Raw genomic sequence first — 23,310 nt, forward strand, 5'->3', positions numbered from 1 at the left:
TGACACTGAGATATTCCTCTTCCGGGAGGGGAGAGGGAGCAATGAGCAAGTAGAGGGCAGACAGGGCAGCAAAAACAGTCTGAGGGGCCTCTCTGGAGGAGGCAGTGTCTATAGCTGGGTCTGCAAGGATGGAAGGGGGCATTGCTGTGTGTCTCAGGGAAAGGTGCCACACTTCTCTGTTTCTCTGCCTGTAGAGTAGCTGCCAGCTCCAAGTCACACTCCTTTGGGGTGTGGGAGCTCCTCCAAGGAAGGTGATTTGTAAATAGCAGGTGTGGCCTCATTAGAGGGAATGCCATTGTTATTAATAACCATAACATAATGAGCCAAGGCTTAGGAGCTGACCTTTTACCTTGCATTCCCAGGGAGCCAGGAGAAGTAACCGGTGTCTGGGACGGGGTGGAAGAGGAGTGTGTGTGTCCCATGTGGAACCTGAGCAGACCTGGTGGTGATGGGGGTGGGGTAGGGTGAGAAGAAACCTCCTTTTCTACACTACTTTCTTTTTCTGTGTTAACTCCACCCAGGAAGCCCATATAAGCACAGAGGGTTCCCTTCTCTGCTTTTATTCACACTATTCCTTCTCATTAGAATATCACATCTCTGCAAGACCACAGTGCTGATAAAAACATGTAGAGCTCCCAAGGCAGTTACCTTATATTGATTGCCTTCATTCTCTGTAGGCTCCACACTCCACCATTGGTATAGAGAGGAAAAAGGGCAAGGTCAGAGTCTTCAGGAGCTCATAGTCTGGGGACACTCTATGAGCTTCCTAGAGTTTACAAACAATTTCCCACACTGATGTTGGCCCACACCACAGTTGCTAAGGCACGTCTCTCTCTGCTCCCTTTTTGCAATGAGGAAATTTGAGGCTCAGAAAGTTACAAAGTAGCTCCCAAGTCCCCCCAGTGTTGTGTCCTTTCTTTGGCAGTCCAGGGTGTTTAAGTGATGTGGAAAAGGAACACACAAGATACTGTTGAGTGGGGCTGCTGTCTGTGTGAGGTGTCCCTGAATTAACACAAGGCTCAGCAGTGCTGCAAATCTTAACTAGCCCCTAGTGTCTCAAGACAGTTGCTCATCCTGGCCTGGTTGGTCCCACTCCAACTCAGGGAAATTGGAGAGACCACTGGGCACATCTGAGCACACAACCTGAGACTCCCAGACTCCAGGGGCTAAGAACACAGCCCTCCTCCCACCCCACTAGCAGGGCAGGGACAGGGTCGCGGGCACAGTGCTGGAGGAGGAGGGCTGAGCAGAGTTGGTAAGGGGCAAGAGCAGGGAATAGCCTGTGACCTCCAACCCTTTCTGAGTGTGTCCTCCCTATATGGTTCCAGACTCTATTTCTAAGGTTCTTCCAGCCCTACATGAAGTGACACTCTTCCCCCACCCCTGCCCCCACTCCCCAGGTGACCTCACTTCCTCTTCCTCTTCCTCTTCCTCTTCCTACCTGCAGCCCCAGGCCCTCCTCCTCAGCTCCAGCTGCTCCAGCTGCTTGGTGATTCTTGGAACCTGCAGCCTCAGGCCTGTTCTGCTCTGACTCAGGCAGAACTTACCTTTGGGATCTGAGGGGATAGTTTTGCTTCCTGAACTGACTCTGGCCTTTGGCATGTCCACCTGCCCTCCCCTCCCCCACTGCACACACCTGTTCCCAGTCCTCAGGCAGCCCAGGAACTTCGTGGGACCAGATTCTTTCAGATAAAGTAGCACTGAGGGGCTCTCATCCACAGTCAGATGGCCCAGGAAGAAGCAGCCCTTCCCCACCCTCCAGCCTCTCTTTGCAACACACCATTCCTGGCTGGGCGTGCTTCCCTCCACCCGCCTCGTAGGCTGCGCGCAGGTCTGCCTCACGGAGGGAGCCTCGCCCAGGCTACTTTGCAAATCCCCCAGCACCCTCATTCCCGGTCGTTCCAGGGATGGGGAGATTGCCGCTTCCTCAGACAGTTGCCCTGCCCTAGCAGGAGTCTGGAAATTGCCCTTATTGACTACACCAAAATGAGGGGACAGATCAAGAAGCCCTTCTCCAGCCCCCTAATACACTAGTGCTGGACAGGGGAATGCCGGCACCTACTGTGTGCCAGATATTTGCAAACACCCTTTTCCAAGTTTACACCGCCACCGCTATGAGGAAGACAGAATTCCACTTTTGCAAATAAGGAAACTGAAGCTCAGCGAGGTCAAGTGGCAGGCGCAAGGTCACATCGCTAGAAAGTGGCAGTGAATGAACGATCTAACGGAGCGACTGAAGGCGCGTGACCGGCCCGCCGGGCACTGGTTCGTGGAGCGTGGCGGGTACCGGCGGTGCACAGCGCCCGCGGCCCGCTCCCGGCAAGCCGGCCCCACGCTGGCCCCGGCACCCGCTGCACACAGGAGCGCAGGCTCCCAGAGGCGGGGCCGGGCTCTGCCCCCACCCTGCGAGCCGCCCCGCCCCCGCCCCGCCCCCAGCCCGCCCCGCCCGGGACCGCAGACGGCGCCCGGCGGCGGCGCGAACGGCAGTGAGGAGGGTTGCTCGGAGCTTGCTGTTCACCGCGACTTCTCGCGCAGGGCCCGGCCGTACTAGGACCCGCGGCCTGGGCGACGCTGGAGGATGCGGACGCGGAGGCGGCCTGGGGTAGCGGCGGCGGGAGACCTGGCGCTCTGCGGGTAGGAGCTAGCCAGCTCGGCGGGCGCGGAAACTTGGGCCGAGTTTGCGGGCGGCGCGTGGGGAAGGGGCGGATGGCGCTGCTCCAGGGCGCCCCTACCGGCCGGCCTGGGGACGGAGCGCGCCGCGTCTGGGCCGAGGGGCTGCAGCTTCTGGCTGCCGCCGGCCCTCCGCGACCGGGCTGCGGGCAGGGGTGGCGCCGCTGCTCCGACTTTCCCTGGACTTCGAGGCTCCCGGGGCCTGCTAGCGCCGTGGATCTCCGGCGGAGGCCAGGCGCCCAATCTGGCCAGAAGGAACTCAGGCCGAGCCCTCGGGCCTCCCGCAGGGCCCTGCTCAAGTGGATTGCCGGGGGAGGGCGTTGGGGGGAGGTAGGGGACAAGGGGGCACTGGAGGGCTGGGCCTGGGGGCGGCGGGCGCTGAGGCGCCGCGGGGCCCTGGACGCGCCCTGCTGGGATGGGACGGCCCTGCGGTTTTTTCGCCACCTCTTGACTCACCCGTCTGGCCTCAGCCCAGGCTGGCGGGATCGCCCTGAGGCGGAGGCTGCCCGGACCCTGCGGCCGGGCCGCCCCTGCTCCGGGACCTCCAGCCGGTCTGCGGGCGTCGGTGTGGGGCTGGGTGCGCGGGCCTGCCTGCATGCACACGTGTGCCCGGGGCCAGAGCGAGGGGAGAGCGCAGTTCTGGAATGGCGTGTGTGCAGATGTGGGCCATGCACGTACGTGCAGGCACGGGTTTGCATGCGTGGCGGCGGCCTGTGTGTCAGCCTGCTGGATGCACGTGCGTCTCGGCGCTGCCGGGAGGGGCTTGGGGACACCCGGAAGCCCGCCAGGTCGGGCGCGGCGGCAGCCTCAAAGCTAAGTCGGCTGTGGGCCCTAGGCACCAGAGTTATGCTCAGGGCGGCTAGGGCAAAGGGGATAGAGACCGATCCCTTTCGCTTTCCCCTCCACTGGAGAATTTGGGCTGCCCCAGGTTGGATTGTAGCGTCTGGAGAGTCCGGAGCCTCAGGTAGGGAAGGTGGGAGATGGGAGAACATCCGGCGAGGTCCGATTCAGCCCTCCAGGAGAATCCACATGCTGGCCAGAGTTGGGCAGGAATCTCGCTCTTCATCCTGATGTTTACCATCGGCCATCCCTAGGCACCTAGAAGCTGAAAGTGGGGACAGAGAGCTGTTTCCTTTCCCACTGTGTAAGGCAGTGGTAGTGCTGCGGTGGTGGGCTCTTCTCTGGAACCCTGGCCTGGGTGCTGGCTCAGTGACATTGGAGCTTGGCAGAGGATCAACAGAGCTACCTCTCAAAGATGACCTGAGCCTGCTTCCTGGGCACCTGCCCTGTCCGAGAGCTTGCTTGCTTTAGTATGGGTCTGGGAAGGAGGCACCTACATTTTGGCAACTGTCTTGAGTGGAGGAGGAGTCTCCCTTGAGGGAGTGTATCCTGGGCTTTCCACCTCCTCCTGGCAGGAGATAAGGTCATTCCCACGTCCCTAAGAGTTCTGTGTTGGCTCCCTGAAGCCACCACCCCTCCCACGAAGACTCTTGAGGGTCCCAGGTGGTCTCCTGTCTATTGGCCGGGTCCCAGTTAAGGGCCTCAAGAAGTCTCCAGGGCAGAGGGTATTCCTTGGGCTGAGGCCCAGGAGAGAGGGACTCCTGGGGTTGGGGGTGGGGACCCAGCAGACCCCAAGGAGCCTGTGGGGGAGGTGAGACCGAAGTCAACACTTAACCCAGAGTGTCCCAAGGGTAGGGTGGGCAGGGTCCATACCCCAAAACCCTACAATTCCTTCTCACAGCATTGCTGTGGAGTGAGATGGGGGCTTTCACCCCTCGATAGCAGGTTTCTATCATAGGACACTGTTGTTGGGACTGTCACCTGTGTCCTAATGGCTCCTCCATGTCTTCTCTAGGCTGGCCTGAGATGTGGGGTTCTGTCCAGATGAACCACCTTGCTTTCTGAGTCTGCCTTGGTGTGGGAGTGGGCATTGGCCCCACACTAGGCTTGCCCTTCCTAGCCCCAAAACGTGCTGGTCTAACTCAGCCTGTGGCTGTCATTGGCTCCAACTTGAAGAAGCAAGGAGAGGGCTGGTCCTTGCTTGCCGGTGTCACTGAAACCTGTGACACTTTGCCTTAGTCATAGCAAGATTGAGCTGGGTGGTCCTTTCTAAGCCACTGAGAGCTTCCAGGAGCAGGGTGCTGGCTGGGGGAGGTAGAGGCAAGTCAGTGTGGCCCCAGCAGAAGGGCTTCAGATGAGCCCCTCATGGGTTCCTGGGTGCCTCCTGCCCCGAGGGACCTCAGTTCCCATCCTTCCTTGGTCTTGTCTTAGAGCTTAGTCTTTCTGAAGCATGTAGTTTTTCCATCAATACAATGGGTGTAGTGGCTAAGTAGCACTCTGTGGCCCCTGGGGCCTCCCTCCCTGGACTCCCCTCCCCTCCCCTCCCCTCCCCTCCCCTCCCCTCCCCTCCCCTCCCCTCCTTTTTTTTGAGATGGAGTCTCTCTCTATCGCCCAGGCTGGAAGTACAGTAGCACAATCTTGGCTCACTGCAACCTCTGCCTCCTGAGTTCACGCAATTCTCCTGCCTCAGCCTTCTGTGTAGCTGGGACTACAGGCATGCACAACCATGCCCGGCTAATTTTTTTGTGTTTTCAGTAGAGACAGCGTTTCACCATGTTGGTCAGGTTGGTCTTGAACTCCTGACCTCAAATGATCCACCCACCTCAGCCTCCCAAAGTGCTCAGATTACAGGTGTGAGCCACCGCACCCAGCCACCTCCCTGGACTTTCACACATGCCCTTGAGGCTATCTTGCCCCTGCATGTGCCATCTGCAGCTTGGGGGTAGGGGTGGATCCAGGCTCCTCATGCTCTGGGACGTTGCTGCTGGTGCTGTAGCACCATCTGCTGGGCTGCCCTGACTCTCCTGCAGAGGAGGAGGAGTGGGGCGAGAGGAGTGTGGCTTGTACAGGCTGATGTTCCCAGTTACCTCTCCTAGGGGACTGCTCTCCAGAGCCAAGTCCAGTATCTCAGCATTGGCTTTGGGCCTAGGGACCTGGGCTGGAGACTCGACTCTGCCATTTTGACAAGATCAGCAGGTCAGACGAGTGTCACAGGAAATCTGTGAATTTGTAGACAATACTCAGATTCCATGTTTTGGCTGCAGTGGGCGTCACTATGGCATCTTGGAATAGGACCCCGTGGTGGGAGGCAGGAGGCCTGCTTCTCGTTGTGTCTATTTCATTGGTGATTTTGGGATAAATGGGTCTTCTCATCTGTATATGAGGGGGTGGGGGGCAGGGTATGCCAAGTGACCCTCAGACCCAGTGCCCCTGCAAATTCTGAAATCCCAAGAAGGAGGGGGTCTTGGGAGTTGTATGGAGGAAAATCGAACAGAAGGGGCTCCTGGAGTAGGGGTGGGTGGAGGTTCTGTGTAGAATAATTCATTAAACAAAGGGTTCTGCAGCTTAAAATATACAGGTTGGGGTCAGGTGCAGTGGGTGGTTCATGCCTGTGATCTCAGCACTTTGGGAGGCCAAGGTGGGAGGATCACTTCAGTACAGGAATTCAAGACCAGCCTGTGGGCAACACAGTAAAATCCTGTTTCTACAAAAAATACTAAAATTAGCCAGGCGTGGTGGCAGGTGCCTGTGGTCCCAGCTCCTTGGAAGTTGGGAGAATCACTTGAGCCCAGGAGGCTGAGACTGTGGTGAGCCAAGTTCATGTCATTGCACTCCAGCCTGGGCAACAGAGTGAGACCCTGCCTCAAAAGAATACAAACACGAATTGGAAAGCTCTGCCCTGTGGCTCATGCACTCACAGTCTTAACTGAGCATCAGTTAAGTGCCAGGTTCTTAGGTGTAGCAGTGAGCTGATGAGAGCAGCAGCCGTCTGCTGCTTTGCCTGTAGCCTGTTTTCCTGACAGCCCCTGCCTTTCTCTCTCTGTCCCAGGTCAGAAGTTGAGTAGCAGGGGCCCAGGAGGGCTCGAAACCTTCACAGCGATGGCAGAGAAGCGACCCGTGAGAACCCTGGGGCCTGTGATGTATGGCAAACTGCCCCGCTTAGAGACAGACTCGGGGCCTGAGCACAGCCTGCCCCACTCTGTTGGTAACCAGGACCCCTGCACCTACAAGGGGTCCTACTTCTCCTGCACCATGGCGGGTACTCCCAAGGCCGAGTCTGAGCAGTTGGCATCCTGGACCCCATACCCACCCTTGTATTCTACCAGTATGGCAGGACCCCCACTTCGGACGGACAACCTGCTGACCAACTGCCTGTTCTACCGCTCGCCAGCAGAAGGCTCTGAGAAGATGCAGGACTCCAGCCCTGTTGAGCTCCTGCCTTTCAGTCCCCAGGGTCACTCCTACCCAGGTCCGCCGCTGGCAGCGCCCAAACCTGTCTACCGCAACCCTCTGTGCTATGGGCTCTCAACTTGCCTGGGGGAAGGAGCGGTGAAGAGGCCACTGGATGTTGACTGGACTCTGGTGACTGGGCCCCTGTTGCCCTCAGCTGACCCACCCTGCTCTCTGGCCCCAGCTCCTAGCAAGGGTCAGACCCTGGATGGCACCTTCTTGCGGGGAGTGCCAGCTGGGGGGTCCAGTAAAGACTCCTCAGGGAGCTTCTCCCCATGCCAGCCCTTCCTGGAGAAGTATCAGACCATCCACAGCACGGGCTTCCTGGCCTCCAGGTACACAGGTCCTTATCCTAGGAACTCCAAGCAAGTAATGTCCGAGGGGCCAAGTCCTTGGACCCAGCTGGCCCAGCCCCTGGGGCCACCCTGTCAGGACACCGGGCCCACCCACTACCCACCATCCCACCCTCCACAGGCTCTGCCTTGCCCTCCAGCCTGTCGCCACCCAGAGAAGCAGGGTAGGTACAGCCCAGCACTTCCCCTGCAGCCTCTGGGGGGCCACAAGGGGACCGGGTACCAGGCTGGTGGGCTGGGCAGCCCCTACCTGAGGCAGCAGGCAGCCCAGACACCTTACATTCCCCCGCTGGGGCTGGACACATACCCCTACCCCTCTGCCCCTCTCCCAGCACCCTCTCCAGGCCTCAAGCTGGAACCGCCTCTTGCTCCACGGTGCCCATTGGACTTTGCCCCCCAGACACTGAGTTTTCCTTATGCCCGGGATGACCTTTCTCTCTATGGAGCATCCCCTGGGCTTGGAGGGACGCCACCTTCCCAGAACAATATGCGGGCTGTGCCACAGCCTGGTGCCTTCCAGAGGGCATGCCAGCCTTTGCCAGTGAGCCAGCCCTGCTCAGAGCCTGTGAGGCCTGCACAGGAAGCCGAAGAGAAGACCTGGCTGCCCAGCTGCAGGAAAGAGCAGCTCCAGCCCCGGCTCAGTGAGCACTCTGGGCCGCCCATCGTCATCCGAGACAGTCCAATTCCCTGTACGCCCCCAGCACTGCCCCCCTGTGCCCGGGAGTGCCAGTCTTTTCCACAGAAGGAGGGTGCAAGGCCACCCAGCTCTCCACCAATGCCTGTCATTGACAATGTCTTCAGCCTGGCTCCCTACCGTGACTATCTGGATGTGCCGGCACCCGAGGCCACAACTGAGCCTGACTCTGCCACAGCTGAGCCTGACTCAACTCCGGCCACCAATGAATTTCAGGACAAAGGCTGCAGGGGGACCCCACCCGCCCAGGAGGGCCCGTCAGGGAGTAAGCCCCTAAGGGGCTCACTTAAAGAGGAGGTAGCCCTGGATTTGAGTGTGAGGAAGCCCACAGCAGAGGCCTCGCACATCAAGGCTCCCAGTCCTGTGGAGCATGCCAAGCCCACTGCAGCCATGGACGTGCCGGATGTGGGCAACATGGTGTCAGATCTGCCAGGCCTGAAAAAGATAGACACAGAAGCACCAGGCTTGCCTGGGGTGCCAGTGACCGCAGATGCTATGCCAAGTACCAACTTCCACAGCTCTGTGGCCTTCATGTTCCGAAAGTTCAAGATCCTCCGTCCAGCACCTTTGCCTGCAGCTGTGGTCCCGTCCACACCCAACTCAGCTCCTGCTCCCACACAGCCTGCGCCCACCCCCACATCTGGGCCCATTGGACTGCGGATTCTCGCTCAACAGCCCTTGTCCGTGACCTGCTTCAGCCTGGCACTGCCCAGCTCTCCAGCCGTAGCGGTGGCCTCCCCTGCCCCTGCTCCAGCTCCATCCCCTGCTCCGGCTCCAGCTCAGGCTCCAGCTTCAGCCCGGGATCCAGCTCCAGCTCCAGTTGCAGGCCCTGCTCCGGCATCTACTTCAGCCCCAGGGGACTCCCCGGAGCAGCACTTTACAGGACTACACGCGTCCCTGTGTGATGCTATTTCTGGCTCCGTGGCCCACTCTCCTCCAGAGAAGCTTCGCGAGTGGCTAGAGACGGCTGGGCCCTGGGGCCAGGCTGCGTGGCAGGACTGCCAGGGTGTGCAGGGGCTGCTGACCAAGCTACTGTCCCAGCTGCAGCGCTTCGATCGCACCCACCGGTGCCCCTTCCCCCATGTGGTGCGAGCTGGTGCCATCTTCGTGCCCATCCACCTGGTGAAGGAACGGCTCTTTCCTCGGCTGCCACCCGCTTCTGTGGACCATGTGCTGCAGGAGCATCGTGTGGAGCTGCGGCCCACCACGCTGTCGGAGGAGCGGGCACTGCGGGAGCTCGCCCTGCCGGGCTGCACCTCGCGCATGCTGAAGTTACTGGCGCTGCGCCAGCTGCCTGACATTTACCCCGACCTTCTCGGCCTGCAGTGGCGTGACTGTGTACGCCGCCAGCTGGGTGAGCATGGGGCAGCCCCAGTGGCCACCGGAGCTGTGTGAGCAAGTGACAGGTGTGTGTGCTGTGTGAGTGCGTCACAGCTGGGGCTGCGTGATTCCAAGGACTCCTGCCTGGGTAGGGGGCTCTAGGGTGGGCTCTAGGTACCCCCACCCCTTGACCCTCCAGACATCAGTGAGCACCTTCATAGCCTCCTTTGTAGTCTTCTGAACATGCCGGCTGCTCTGTCCCCATGGAAACTCCTCAGTCTCCCCTGGTGCTGCACCTTCTTGGATTCCCTCCTCTGCCTGTGCCTTCTCCAGCTTTGGTGCAGTGTTTCCAGTGCTCTGGTTAGGCCCTGTTTTCTAGCTGAGATCATTTCCCCGATCTCCAGCCTCCCCTTTCTGAACTCTAGCCCTAAATAACCCACTGCGTGCTGGGCCTCTGCCCCTGGGTCTCCCACAGTGAACTCATCCCAAATCACACTCCCGAGCCTTCCCCTCGGCTCACTTCCCACCCTCAGTTCTCCTCCATGTCGGTGAATGGCACCCCCTTTCACAAAGCTCCTCATGCCTGGTGAGGGCCACAGTTGCCTTTATGAATGCGTAGTTTTGCAGTCCTCGCTGGCCCTTCCATACACAGAAGTGTGCCCATAAATCGCATTGTTTTGTGGTTTGCTTTTCCTCTACTAAACGATGTCTCGTGCCTACTGTTCTCCAGCTTGTTTTCTTTTTATGTTCTGGAGGACCACACAACTGCCGAAGTGTTGTGTGGTGTGTATGATCACGCTTCTTCAGCTAGAGATCTGGTGATGGGACCAAGTGGATTCTGTCCTTGTCCCTCCTGCATCAGTACACCTGGGATCGCAGCCTGAGGCCCCTCTAGTTTTCCTCTCCCTGCTGCCTCCACCCTCTCCCATTTCCACTGCCCAGCCTCTTCCCTGTAGAAACTGTTCCTAGTTCCATCCCCATAGTGGCAGCCTTGTCCTGGGCCCTTACCTGGTTAGGATGGGGAAGGGCCTGAGGCAGTGAGGTGGCAGATGAGATGAGCTTAGGAGCTGGCTGACCAAAATCCCTGATCCCTGAATACCTACAAAATTGGAGCAGATGCCTTAATGGGATGCAAAGGAAATCCAGACTCAGGCAGTCTGTTACTGATTGAGGGTCCTGAATCTCTCAGGGCTTGGCTGCCTAGCTCAGTCCTCTTCCCATATAGTTGGGCTGTCTGGGGCCCAGAGAGGGTCAGGTCCGTTTCTCCTGGGCTGCCTGATTGGCAGTAGAGTCTGGGCACTCCGCATAGTCCGCGGCTGCTTTGACTGGAGCTTGCAAGAATCGGGGGCCTGGGAAGGAAGTGACTGAGACCAGGCTTCCGGTCTCTGGCTGAATTTTGTTGCCCCTGTCCTCACTCACTCCCCGCTTGGGGGCCGCCTTTCTGTGTGTGCCCCCAGACAGTTATCCCTGCTTTCCTTTCTTGTGGGTTCCTATGCTCCCCCAGCATGGCTGTTAGGGCAGTCCCTACCTGGGCTCGGCCTCGGGCTTGGGCTTGGGTTCTGGGGCTGGTATGGCAGAAACATGATGGCTGTCTTACATGGCATGGTCCTCTGACGAGTTATGTTCCCATGACTCAGTTTTCCATCTGGACAATGGGTATTGGACCAGGCCAATGGTTCCTGACCTGCTTAGCCCCTTTGCTGTCATCCTTGTACCCAAACAGCCTCTCCTGAGCAGTACCCTCATCAGATGGAGTTTCTGGTGTCACCAGGGGAGAAGCACATCTTTTTGGCTTGGATGGTCTGGCCAGTGGGCATGTGTGGGGAAGAGTTGTGATGCCAGCCTGACTTGGGGTAGAGCAGAACCACTGTTTGGATGGCTTTGGAGGCCAGGAGGTGGGACCTGAGGGTATGGGGTCTGCAGGCTGACTATGTGTTCGTTTTCCAGGTGACTTTGACACTGAGGCTGGAGCTGTGTCCTCCTCAGAGCCCACTTTGGCCAGAGATGAGCCAGAGAGCCTAGCCCTGGCTCGGAAGTCACCGGCCCCCAAGGTCAGGAAGCCAGGGAGGAAGCCACCAACCCCTGGCCCGGAGAAAGCAGAGGCAGCTGCTGGGGAAGAGTCCTGTGCTGCCTCCCCTACCCCTGCTGCCTGTGCCAGCCCACCTGGCCCCACACTGAAGGCCCGCTTCCGCAGTCTGCTGGAGACCGCCTGGCTCAATGGCCTGGCTCTGCCCACATGGGGCCACAAGTCATCAAGACCAGACCGGCCTTCACCCTGCCCACAGCTACTGGACAGCCAGAGCCATCACCTGTAGCACTGGTTGCCAGTGCTGTGTGTATAGTGATCACTCTCCACCCTCCCCTTGTGCCTGCCCAGCTGCCCCAGGGCCAGGAGTGGGTGCTGGGGCTGGGGCTGCTCCCTTGGAGGGGTTCCAGCTCTGACCCTGGGGCCCACCTAGGGTGGGCTGAGAGCCCCTGAGCTTTTAACACGAGAGTCTTTATTGGATGGGACTACTTCCTATTTCTTGCCTAGAGAACACACATGGGCTTTGGAGCCCGACAGACCTGGGGTTGAATCCCGGCTCGTGTTCTTGCTTCAGGACCTGGGCGAGAAACTTCACCTCTGCTGAGCCCTCGTTCCCCATGTGTAAAATGGGACAACACAACCTACCTCACAGGGTTGTCGTGGGGATGCTGCCTGACACATACCCTGTCCATACCCTGTCATGATTTGCTCTCTGCTTCTTCCCTGGGACAGGGCCTAGAATTGGAGGCAGAGAACCTTCCTATAGAAAGTCTTCATGTGTCCTAGGACTTGGCTGTCATAGAGTGGTACCTTAGACAGTGGGTGTGACTCACTTTGAGGAGTCACCCTCCAGCATTTGGGGTTGGGTTGGCCCCACTCCAGGCTGGAGCTCCCTGAGGGAGCCTGCACTCCCTGCTCCCAGTCCCCGCTGTTGGTGCAGGGATGCAGCCTGGAGCTGGTGTCCTTGTTCTGGGCCTGCTGCTGCCACCCCAGGAGGCCCCAGGCCTGTCCTGAATTGACGTCAGTGCTTCAAACTGCCTCCCCCACTCCTGGCATTATCCCAGGAAACTTACGTTTTCTAGAAGCTAAGCAGCTGCTGGGACTCAGGGACTGATGCAGGTGGGCTGAGTGGCAGCTCAGTCCTAGAAGGTCTGAAGATCTGGACTGAGGATCCTGCTGCTCCCCAAGCTAGAGCCCATCAGCCAGGCCTGCTGTGAGCCACCTGCCTGCGGAGTGCTGAGCTGAACCAAAGGCTGGCAAGCTCTGGGCCTTATTTAAGGGATTGTGATGGGCCCTGGAGGCAGCCCATTAAAGTATCTGGCTTGTTTTTGGAAGTGGGGCCTGGCCGTGTGTTTGGGGATGGTGGGTTTCGTGTTCCGTCACTGTGTGCCTAGCCCTTTGCTTGCAGGCTGCTCTCCCTGCTCCCAGTCCAGAAGGTGCTGGGTGGCTCCTGCACCATTGTGCAGATGGCTGTGGCTCTGTGGACCCCTCTCACGTACATACTTGCTTGCTCTGGGAAAGCCCTCTCTCCTGAGGCCCTGTGGGTCCTGGTGGTGGTTGGTCTGTGGGCTACTGCCTGGTGAGAAATGCTGGTTATTAGACCCCAGCACGTGCCCCTCTCCCAGGGCCAAGCATGTCTTTCATGGTCTGGGTAGAACTGTCAAGACCTCCCCATGGCTGGTGACCATGCAACCCACTGACCTTAGCTTGCGGGATGGGGGGTGGTGCGCTGGGCCCACCCTCTAGAGACCCCGCCCCTGCCAGGCTCTGTTCCCCCAGAGGCTTGTTCTCAGGGCAGCTAGGGTGGCTTCCTGGGGCTGTCTTCCCACTCCCCCTGGGCCAGGGGCCAGTCCACTGGAGCTTGCTGGACCTGTGTGGCATCCTGGTGGTGGTCACTGGACCCAGCTGCGCTGTCCCTCTTCTGCCAGCCTGGCCTTAACACTAGGCTGGGATTTGGAGTGGCAACTGCCATTGTCCCCTTACACTTCGTATAGGCCCACAAAGAGCTAGTGGGCTGGGAAGGGATAGGTAACCACAACACGTTGTGGCCACTGCAATGACAACCTGGGTGGAGGGTCCATGGGTCCCAGAAGAGGTGGTACCTGAATTGGGCTTTGAAGACAAACACAAAATCACATGCAAAGTGGGGTTTGGATAGAGAACCACACGTGCAGTCTTGGTGAGTCTGGAACGGGAAAATCCCCAGGTGAGGCTGGAGCTCCCAGAACTAGAAGGAACAGGAACAGGGATAGGGCTTGGAAGCCTGGCTAGAAATCCAGCAACCCAGGGACTCAGTCCCACAACCTGAGGAATGGGGGTGTGAGCCACGTGGAATCATTTGAGGCTACTCCTACAGGGAGGAAAGAACTGCAGTGGAGGTGGAGTTTCTGAACCCTGGATCCCCCAGGCCCTGGCAGCCATGGGCACCTCGTCAGCCCCATCAGTCACATCCATCTCATCGTCAACACCTTAACGGAGTGATGAGCTCTTTATTCTTTTCCTTTGGTCCTCCCTTCCCTCCGTCCTCTCCTCTCCCTTCACACCTGTACCCCTGCTGCATGCCTGACACACATCTTGCCAATGGTGACCAGACAGAGTGAGGGCTCAGAACAGGCAGGGCTCAGCACCTGGGTTCTCCTGTGGCCCCAGAGGACTCAGAATGGTGGAGAGGCCAGGCTGGGGTGGTGTGGAGCCAGGCCTGGCTGGAGTGAGGTGCTGCTCTCTGACACTGCTCTATCCAGGGAGGCCCTCTTCCCCTTCCAGCTCCAGTCTGAGGGGGAGAGACTTAACCTGGCCTTGAGAGTTCTAGTCCAAGGGAGGAGATACGACAGTGTCCCAGGGACCCCAGCCTGAGGTGGTGGGGGCAGGAACCAGACAGCCCAAGACTCCTAGTCTGAGGGAGGCAGCGCCCTACCTGGCTGCCACCCGTAGGGCAAGGAAGGAGTGAGGGCAGCGCAGTGTGCTGGCCCCACCCCACCCCTCAAGGAGACCCGAGCAGGTCCACCTAAGGATGGGGCTCAGTTGAGTGAGGCCCAGCCTTCCCATCCTCCCACCTGGCACCCTAGGCCAGTAGAAAAGGCAAAGGGCCTGGGCGGCTGGCTTTGCTGACAGAAGTGGAGCTAGCAAGGTAGTGGGAAGGACGACAGTCCTGTCTTGGGGGACTCAGAGTAGGAGCTGGGAGGGGGAGAGGGGCTCCCCGGACAGTCGTCTCGTAGGGAACAGCACCTCCAGCCAGGCTCAGCACTGCACCACCCCAACCCAGCCTCGGCAGGGACCCTGGTGCTGAGCCCTGCTTTTCCTGAGGCCTCGTTCTGCCCTGTCGCTGCTGGCAATGCCCATGTCTGGGGGTGTTATTAAGACCCCAAAGCCCCTTGGTGACGCCAGACGTCTCCTTCCCTCTGCCACTCCTGGCCTCATTGATGTCCCTCTTCCTGTGAGTTTGTTCTCACTCAGGGGGTTGAGTTGAGCCAGCTGGGTCTCCCTCAAACCTCCTCTGGGGATCCCGGGAGCAGGACCCGACTCTGACCTGACTGGCTGTGACTCTTCTCACCCTGCAGTTCTAGTGCCAGAGATGGGGGAGCTGAACTCCCAGCCCAGCCTGCTCCCCCAGCTGGTGCGGGAGGAGGGCCGCGGGGGGTGCTTTAGCCCGTGGACACAGCTTTGCTGCTGGCTGTGTGCTGTGCTCTCTCCATGGGCAGCTCCCCAAGACGCCTCCTCCAGACACCCCCTCAGCGGGGAGCACCCAGTACAGCTCTTCCGGAGCGCTGTCTGCCTCTGGAGATGGGATTGGGGGAGTGCTGCCGAGCCCCTCCTGTCTCTCATGCTGCACATGGACCCCTTTTCCAGGCTGGCGGGAAGCTGAGGGCCTCCTTGAGGCCACTGCTGCCTCCGTGAAGACTCCAACTCTGGGTGTTCTAGCTATGGCCCACTCAGAGGTGTCGGTGTCGATGAGCCCTCGACCCCTTCTGCCACAGCCCATAGCCTCAGCTTGCCTGGCAACTGTTCCTCCCACATCCTGCCTCTGTCCAAAAGGGGTCCAGCATCCAGGTCCCTGTGATTTCTTGGGACAATTTGAACCCAGGGTCCTAGGAAGGGGTGCTGAACCCCTTGGAAGGACCTCAAGGGTCCTTTTCCATGATTACTGGGTTTGGCAGGGGATCCCTTGCCTCCTTGTCCAAGAGCCTCCGATAAGGATCTGCAGACCCTTTTCCTCCTCAGACCTGGATGATGGGACCAGGGCAGGCCCCTCCTGTATCCCCTAGCTCCTCTCCTACATATAATTCAGAACTTGGGGTCCCAAGCTTGGTGGCTGCACCTCCTCAAACCCTGTAAACCTCTTAGACCCAACCCCACCACACCCTCAGAGGGGCTGCGGCTTCAGCTTGGGGCCCCACTGCACAGGAAGCTAGGGCTTCTCTGCCTCCTGCTGAGGCCTTGAAGGCTCCTCAGTGAGGCCTTGCTCTCACTCACTTCCTGGCCCCATGGACATACCAGGACCCCAGCTTCCAGAGGCCAGGTCTTTGCCAGCCCCACCTCGCCATCTGCTGCCACCCTGGCATCTCTAAGCCCAGTAGGCCACAAGAGTCCTTAGCTGCTAAAGGACTGGTCCCCACCAGATCTGCCTGGTGCTTCCCCAGAGGCCAGTGGGCATCCCCAGCCCCCAGCCCTTGGTAGCCCAGCCCCATCTGGGTGTTGCCAGCTTGGAGCTTTCTTCTAGACCTGTGAAAGCTATCCCATCTGGAGTTAGCTTAGACCTCTCCCCTGGCCTCCAGGGTGCTTCTGACCCCAATCACCTGGCAGCCTGTTCTCCAGCATTCCTGGGACTGGTGGGGAGGCCTCTGCCAGCTCAGTGGGTGCCCCTCTGCACACCAGATTTGCTTTCCTTGCAACCCCAGCAGGAAGTCTCATTCTTTGTGGCGCCCAGCCCACCCCTCTGATGTGGGCCCTAAACCTCCAGCTGGCCCAGCCCTGCAGAGTAGGTTCCCAAAGGCATCTGTAGCAGTTCCTGTCCTACTGGTCTCCCCCGAGGGTCCCCTCTGGAGCCTGGTACCACAGATCTCGGCGGGGTGGGAGGTACAGCTCAGTCTCCCTTCCCCCTCATCCTGCTCACTGGGGGCCCTGTCCACCAAGGCCCCTGACTGCTGGGGGACCCACACCCACAGCCCCCTTCTTTCTGACTGCTGGCCCTTCCACAGCCTGGATACTTGAGCCCTGGCCAGAGGGATAACGATCCCAGGACTGTCCTCGTAAGTGGAGAGGCTACTTGGCACCAGGCCCTGACTTCTTGGGCTGAGCTCAGCAGCAGGCGTGTCACCAAGGCCCCCCGGGCAGAAGGGGCTCAGCCCTGAGGGCCCATCACCTTCCCAGCTTTCCCACACCTGCCCAGCTTTCCCCCTGCCCCCAGCCGCTGGCAGACCCATCTTGACTCATTCAGGGTCCTGAAGGCCACGCCAGGAAGCAGCCGGCAGCTGGAAGAAGCACCTGGTGTTTCTGCGTCGCCCACGCTGGGTTGCAGTGGCGCCATCTCGACTCACTGCAAGCTCCGCCTCCTGAGAATGGGTTCACCCCATTCTCCCGCCTGCCTCAGCCTCCTAAGTAGCTGGGACTACAGGTGCCCACCACCATGCCCGGCCAATTTTGTTTTTGTATTTTTAGTAGAGACGGGGTTTCACCGTGTTAGCCAGGATGGTCTCGATCTCCTGACCTCGTGATCTGCCCACCTTGGCCTCCCAAAGTGCTGGGATTACAGGGGTGAGCCACCATGCCCAGACTCTGCATCTATTTTTATGGAGCTCCCTTGGGTGGGAGGGGCTACAGACTCAAGGGAGACTGCAGGCCACCCCTTCCCCACTTCCTGGCTGGGTGGGCTTCCAGCTCAGGAGTCTGACTGGAAGGACGGGACCGTCCTGTCACAGAGGCAGGTCTGAGTAGTCCAGGCCCAGTTTTACCCTCCAGCAGGTCCCCTCCCATTCATTTGTCCAGCTGGCTTTGCCCAAAGCACAAGTGATGTCTATGTGGACTGTGTCCCCTGCCCCAAGGGGAGTCTGGCTCCAGTCCTGGCCTGGAACTTGGACACCTTAGTATCAGAGGCCACATCTGGCAGGGTGGACCAGCATGGTCTGCCCACAGCCAGGGCAGGTACCATGTTGGCAGCCCCAGACCTGACACCACTGCTCCCGTGTCCCCTCTCCACTTCCATCCTGCACACTACGTACACTACATGCTGTCCCTGATGAATCCAAGCTGTCAGCTTCCGTCAGCTTGGCCGGGAAGTCACGCTGACTGTAAGAAGAATGGTGCAGCCTGAGTTGGGGGCTAAGTGGGAACGGGCCTGGTGTGGGGTGGGGGAGGTGGGGGTGAGGCCGGTGTCTGGCGCCTCTCTGCTTATCTTCCCTTCTCCCTTGCCCACAAAGGAAGCATCTTCTCCACGTCCCTCTGCCACGCCGGGGACATAAAATACTGCCCCAGGTCTGTCTTTCCTTGGACATAGCCCACCTACCTTCCTGTGGGACTCAGGACTTTGTTTTGTCCTGTGGCCCACATGAGAAGCAATTATCCCTGCTCTGCTCAGCTGAGAGAGGACAAACTGAGGCAGAGCAGGGGAACAACTCTGTCATAGTCTGCCTGTTAATGGCAGAGTCAAGACCATTGAGTGTCAGGTCCAGTGGACACTAAGTGTGGAGGCTGTATTAGCCTGTTTTGTGTTGCTCTAGAGGAATACCTGAGACTGGGTTATTTATTTATGTTTGTTTATTTATTTATTTTTGAGAGGAAGTCTAGCTCTGTTGCCCAGGCTAGAGTGCAGTGGTATGATCTCAAGTCACTGCAACCTCTGCCTCCTGGGTTCAGGCTATTCTCCTACCTCAGCCTGCTGAGTAGCTGGAATTACAGGCATGTACCACCATGCCTAGCTAATTTTTTGTATTTTTAGTAGAGAAAGGGTTTTGAAATAGAGTTTTGCTCTTGTGGCCCAGGCTAGAGTGCTATGGTATGATCTCAGCTCACTGCAACCTCTGCCTCCCAGTTCAAGCAATTTTCATGCCTCAACCTCCCAAGTAGCCGGGATTACAGGTATGCACCACCATGCCTGGCTAATTTTGTATTTTAAGTAGAGATGGGGTTTTACCAGGTTAACCAGCCTGGTCTTGAAATCCTAACCTCAAGTAATTCACCCGCCTTGGCCTCCCAAAGTGCTGGGATTGCAGGCGTGAGCCACTGTGCCTGGCCCTGAGACTGGGTAATTTATAAAAGAGGTTTATTTGCCTCACAGTTCTGCAGGCTGTACAAGCATCTGCTAGGCTTCAGGTGAAGCCTCAGGAAGCTTTTACTCCTGGTGGGAGGCAAAGAGGGAGCAGGCGTGTTGCATGGTGAGAGAGGAAGCAAGAGAGGGGAGGCATCAACCTCTTTAAGCAATCAGCTCTCCAGTGAACTAATAGAAAACTCACTCATTGAATCTGGGAGACGGAGGTTGCAGTGAGCCAAGATTGTGCCACTGCACTCCAGCCTGGGCAACAGAGTGAGACTCTGTCTCAAGGAAAAAAAAAAAAAAAAAAGAAAGAAAGAAAGAAAAAGAAAAAGAAAATTAGAAAACTCACTCATTACCATGGGGAGGGCACTACACCATTCACGAGGGATCCCCCACCATGACCCAAACACCTCACACTGTAGGCCCCACCTCCAGCATTGGGGATCACATTTCAACATGAGATGTGGATGGGACAAGTATCCAAACTATGTCAGAGGCCTCACCCTCCCTCTCATCAGAGTCTTCTGTCCTCAGTTCAGGTGCATGCTGGCCTCCATGCCTGGCTTCCTAGGAAATCATCTTGCCCCTTGAGACCAGCCTGGGCAACACAGCGAGACCCTGTCTCTACAAAAAATAAAACTAGGCATAGTGGCATGCACCTGTAGTCCCAGCCACTCAGGAGGCTGAGGTGGGAAGATCACATGAACCCAGGAGGTCAAGGCTGCAGTGAGCTATGATTGCACCACTGCACTCCAGCCTGGGCAACGGAGCAAGACCCTGTCTCTAAAACAAGAAACAAAGTGCACCAGTGTGTGGATACCAGCTTCTCCTGGTGTGTGGACCTGACCTCACTCAGCCCCATCGGTGAGTGGGAGGCTGTCTGCTGTCTTCCAGAACATTCCCACCACCACACCTGTGTCCCTCCTGCATGCTCTGGCAGGTTTTGTGAGAGGGCCTGTCACCTACCTCTCTGGCTGCCCTAAGGCCCAGCTCAAACCTTCCCTGTCCCTGAGAACCTTTTCCTGAAGAGTCTTTCCCCCAGTCGCAGGCCCCCTCATTTCAGAGCTTTGGGTGGGGTGAGTACAAGGATCAACTCTCTGCTACCAGCCTGGGAGGAATTGTCCCTGGGGTTGGGTCTCTGGATGGCATATGAGGATCTACAGCAGGACCCAGATGCCTGTAACCTGAAGGGCAGGCCCTTGGCCGCCCCAGCTTCTCAGAGCCCCTCGTCTAGCCTGACCTTCCGGGACAGGCCCGATCCCTGCATCCTTTGATCTTGGTCCCTACTGGGATCTCTGGTTACCCTGGCTTACCTACTTTGACTCCAGAGGTAATGCTGACATCCCGCATGAGACAGAGTGACAGACTGAGACATAGGGTTACCTGGCTCAGTCACCGTGTCCAAGCAGAGCTCAGGTCCTGGCCTGGTTCAAGGTCTTCCCCAATGCCCTTCTAGCTCTGGTACCCTGCAGGGTCTACCTTGGAGCACCTGGAGCCCGAGAAGCTGCCCCTCACCTTTGTGATCCCAGGGACCCACTCCCTGATTATGATGAAGGTGGACCCAAACCCGCCGAGGTGCCTGAAGGAGCAGGGTCGGCCTCTGCCTCCCACGGCCTCTCTGATGGGGAGGATGTTATCCCAGCAGCGTGAGGTGGGAGCAGAATCGGGAGGATGGGGGTTTTCTCTGTGGGTAGCTCTGGGCTCCAGGGTGGAGCTCTTTTAACCTGGCCCTTCCCCTGTGACTCTCCTTGGCCCCAGGCAAAGAAAGCAGCTTGCCCGAGGTCACATGACAGGAAGGAACAGAGTGGAACTTGGGTTCTTTTTCACCCAGCTGCAGTTCCCCCTCTCCCCTGCCACTTCCCCCAGGTGATGGAGAACCTGGCATGCTGTGCGCCATAGAAGAGTCCCCTTTCCTTCTAGTGAGGGATGGTAACCAGCTTGGGGCAGGAGGGATGAGGGGGCAGGGGGCTCTCCCAGCCCTGCCTCACATTTGAAGGATAGTATCTGGGCGGCAGCATTGTTTAGGCTAGACCAGGCGGCCCCTAGGTTTATAGCCTGGCCTCGGGCAGGATGCTGCCATGCCACCTTCTCTTCTGCGCATCCTGACCTGGCACCCTACCTAGTTAAATGTCCTCAGGCCTCCTGCCCCCTGGGCATTGCCCCCACTCCCTGCACAGGCACAGCTGTCCTTTTCCTGGACTAATCTTCAGAGATTCTTGTCCAGCCCACAGCTTTGCTGGACATCAAAGGCTGGGCCAGGCCCCCTGCCCAGCACTAACGTCTCTTTGTGAGTCTCAACCAGACTGAGCTGCAGCTTCAGGGTCAGGGTAGGCGCTGACTTAATTGATGTGACCCAGGACAAGGGGGTTTATTGATGGTGTCACATCTGCTTAAGCTCTTGACCTCTGTGGTCTCTTTGGGGCACGATACCCCTCTGTCCCATGCTTAGGTGCCCACATGTGGCCACAGTGCCTTTCCTACCTCCATCCCTACTTGAGGCTAGTGTCCAGGCACCTGTGGCTCCAGGCAGAAGGCTGAGTGCAGAGCCAGGCCGGGGCAGATGTTCTGCTGGGGCTGCAGGAGCTGACAGCCCTGACCACCCAGTCTGTGGCCATCCATTCCCCTTCACCGTGGCTGACCCCTCATCCACCATCCTTCCAGGGGCCAGGCCTGGGCCCAAACTGACTTTTGCCTGCCCCTGGTCCTTCTTGTGTTCTTGGCTGAGCATGATGGTCTTGCCCATTTCCTTGATTATCCTCAATCAGAGGTTTATAGAGCCATGTGGGGACATCACATCTCCTGTCTACCAGGTCCTCACCAGAGACAGGACTGCCTTGGGCCAGGCCTGGGATAGTCAGGGGTCACACTCGCCTGTTGGGACCTAGCGTCAGTGGCTTCAATGTGGGCAATGGCCTGATGGGCGGCTGCCCCTTCTCTGCTTGGGGGAGGCAGGAGAGGAAGGTCAGGCAGGAGATCTGCTTCCTGCCCACCTGAGGCTGGTTGGAAGCAGGGCACCCACCTGTGCCTGTCTCACCTTGCTGCAGGTGCATCGGAGACTGAACCCCTCTCCTGATCTCCTGCAGGTGCAGATTCCAGGTTTCCAATGGGTGTTGGGGTGGGCTCCAGTGCTGTCCTGGCCCTAGGGAACCCTGGGCTCCATAAGGCCTTGGCCTAGCCAGATTGTTTTCCACACTGTCACCTCCCCAAACATGGGGCTGCATGCTCTGTGCCCTTGGTGGGACATTGGAAGGAGTTCCACCTTCCAGGTTTGGATCACAGTAAAGCCTCTGCCATGGGGATGTGCTGGCTGAGACAGATGGGGTTGAACCAACCCTGTCACTTTGGCCTTGGGCAAGTCACCTGTGCCTTGCTTCCCTTTCCCCAGCAGCCAGACGGGGATAATAGCACCTATTTCACCTGTACTCAAGTGCTCACTTGTTAGCGGGAATTGAGTCCTGGAGGAGGTGCAGGCGGAGCCATGGTGGCAACACTGCAGCTGGACCTGGGCCTGAGTTGCAGCTCCTGGCTGTGAGATGTGTCTCTCCCTCTGTTTATTCATCTGAAGGACAGGGCTGTGCTGTTCTGGGGTCACTGTGACAATGCAGCTGGCCTGTGTGAGTTGGTGGTGGCCTCCTGAGATGGTTTGAGGTGAGCTGGAGGTGTGTATTGAATGCTCCCTCACCCCTGTGGGGAAGACCCACTTAGGGAAGACTCACGTGTCTGTATGGAGGAATACAGGTTCCCTGCCCCTCAGCTGTCATCTGTCCCTTCCCAGCCCCCTCTGCTGTCCTGCAGGCTCTGGCGGTGGCCATCCAGCCTGGTGGCCATCTGGCTGGTCCACGCTTCCAGGTGGACCCTCTCTTCTCATGTGGTGCAGGTCCCATTGCGTCACTTCCAGACAGGCCACGCTAGCCCCAGGGCCTCCTTTCCCTGCTACCCATTCCCCACCCCCAGGTGTGTGCCACCTCCCTAAAGCCCGCTGTGTTCACCAGCTGTGTTTGAACTCTGTCTCTGTGCAAGGCCTTATGCAAAGCCTGAAATAGCCTGGCTTGTAGAGGGCCAGGAGACCAAAGCTTTAAGACAGAGTGGTGGTCTCCCAGACCCCACTTAGCCTCAGCTCCAGGGCTGTGTCCATGCTGTTCCTGGCTCCAGTGATCCAGTTCTCTCCCAAGAGCCTGTAAGGGCTCCTGTGGTGATGGAGGTGGCTGGAGAGAACAGGCTGCCATAACCCTCCCTCCCTGAGAAGGCCCAAAGGGGAACGTTTTAGGCTTCAGGGCATCCCGGGGGGCATCTTCCAGGGACCCCTCCTACACCCTGCCCCGCCCTGGCTCTCTAGTCAGAAATTGCAGTTGCTTGGACAGCGGGGCTGACCCAGGACAAGTGCATCTATTAGGCTGGTCTTCGGGGTGCTGGGGTGGGGGCAGGGGTGCTTCAGGGATAGGAAGGAGAGGCCTGTGTGTTCCAGAAGTACAGAGGAACCTGGTGCCAGCCTCAGTCAACCCCGATGTGATGATCTTTCTACCCGCCCTCTTTGATGTCTTGGTGCTGGCTGCTGTCTTTGGCCAGGTAAGCTCATGGTCTGGGCTCCTGGGGTCCCCTCACTGGGCCTGCCCACTCCTTGCAGGTGGGGGAGCCTTCCGGCCGGGACTATCCTTGGCTCCCCCTTCCAGGTCATAGGTTCAAAGACCATTCCTGGGTTCCACCACCATCA

At 58.5% G+C, this 23,310-nt stretch overlaps 2 protein-coding genes across 2 annotated transcripts in view; one reads left to right on the forward strand and one right to left on the reverse strand.

Moving 5' to 3' along the window:
* The window catches only part of SCAMP2 (secretory carrier membrane protein 2), a 427,899-nt gene that overhangs the window by 383,049 nt on the left and 21,540 nt on the right, over positions 1-23,310 (reverse strand). The gene's annotated exons all lie outside the window — the stretch shown is intronic.
* Positions 2,450-12,687, forward strand: C7H15orf39 (chromosome 7 C15orf39 homolog). Its single transcript, XM_050799841.1, has 3 exons — positions 2,450-2,634; positions 6,560-9,361; positions 11,275-12,687. The coding sequence occupies exons 2-3, from the start codon at positions 6,610-6,612 to the stop codon at positions 11,640-11,642; spliced, it is 3,120 nt and encodes a 1,039-aa protein (XP_050655798.1). The 5' UTR covers positions 2,450-2,634; positions 6,560-6,609; the 3' UTR covers positions 11,643-12,687.

Source organism: Macaca thibetana, chromosome 7 (genome assembly GCF_024542745.1).
Source record: "Macaca thibetana thibetana isolate TM-01 chromosome 7, ASM2454274v1, whole genome shotgun sequence".
NCBI lineage: Eukaryota > Metazoa > Chordata > Mammalia > Primates > Cercopithecidae > Macaca > Macaca thibetana.

Excerpts from the sequence above, each read along its gene's own strand:
- C7H15orf39 (XM_050799841.1), top strand. The coding sequence starts at position 6,610 with ATGGCAGAGAAGCGACCCGTGAGAACCCTGGGGCCTGTGATGTATGGC. Across the intron at positions 9,362-11,274 it reads CTGTGTACGCCGCCAGCTGG|GTGACTTTGACACTGAGGCT; the intron begins GTGAGCATGGGG and ends TTCGTTTTCCAG.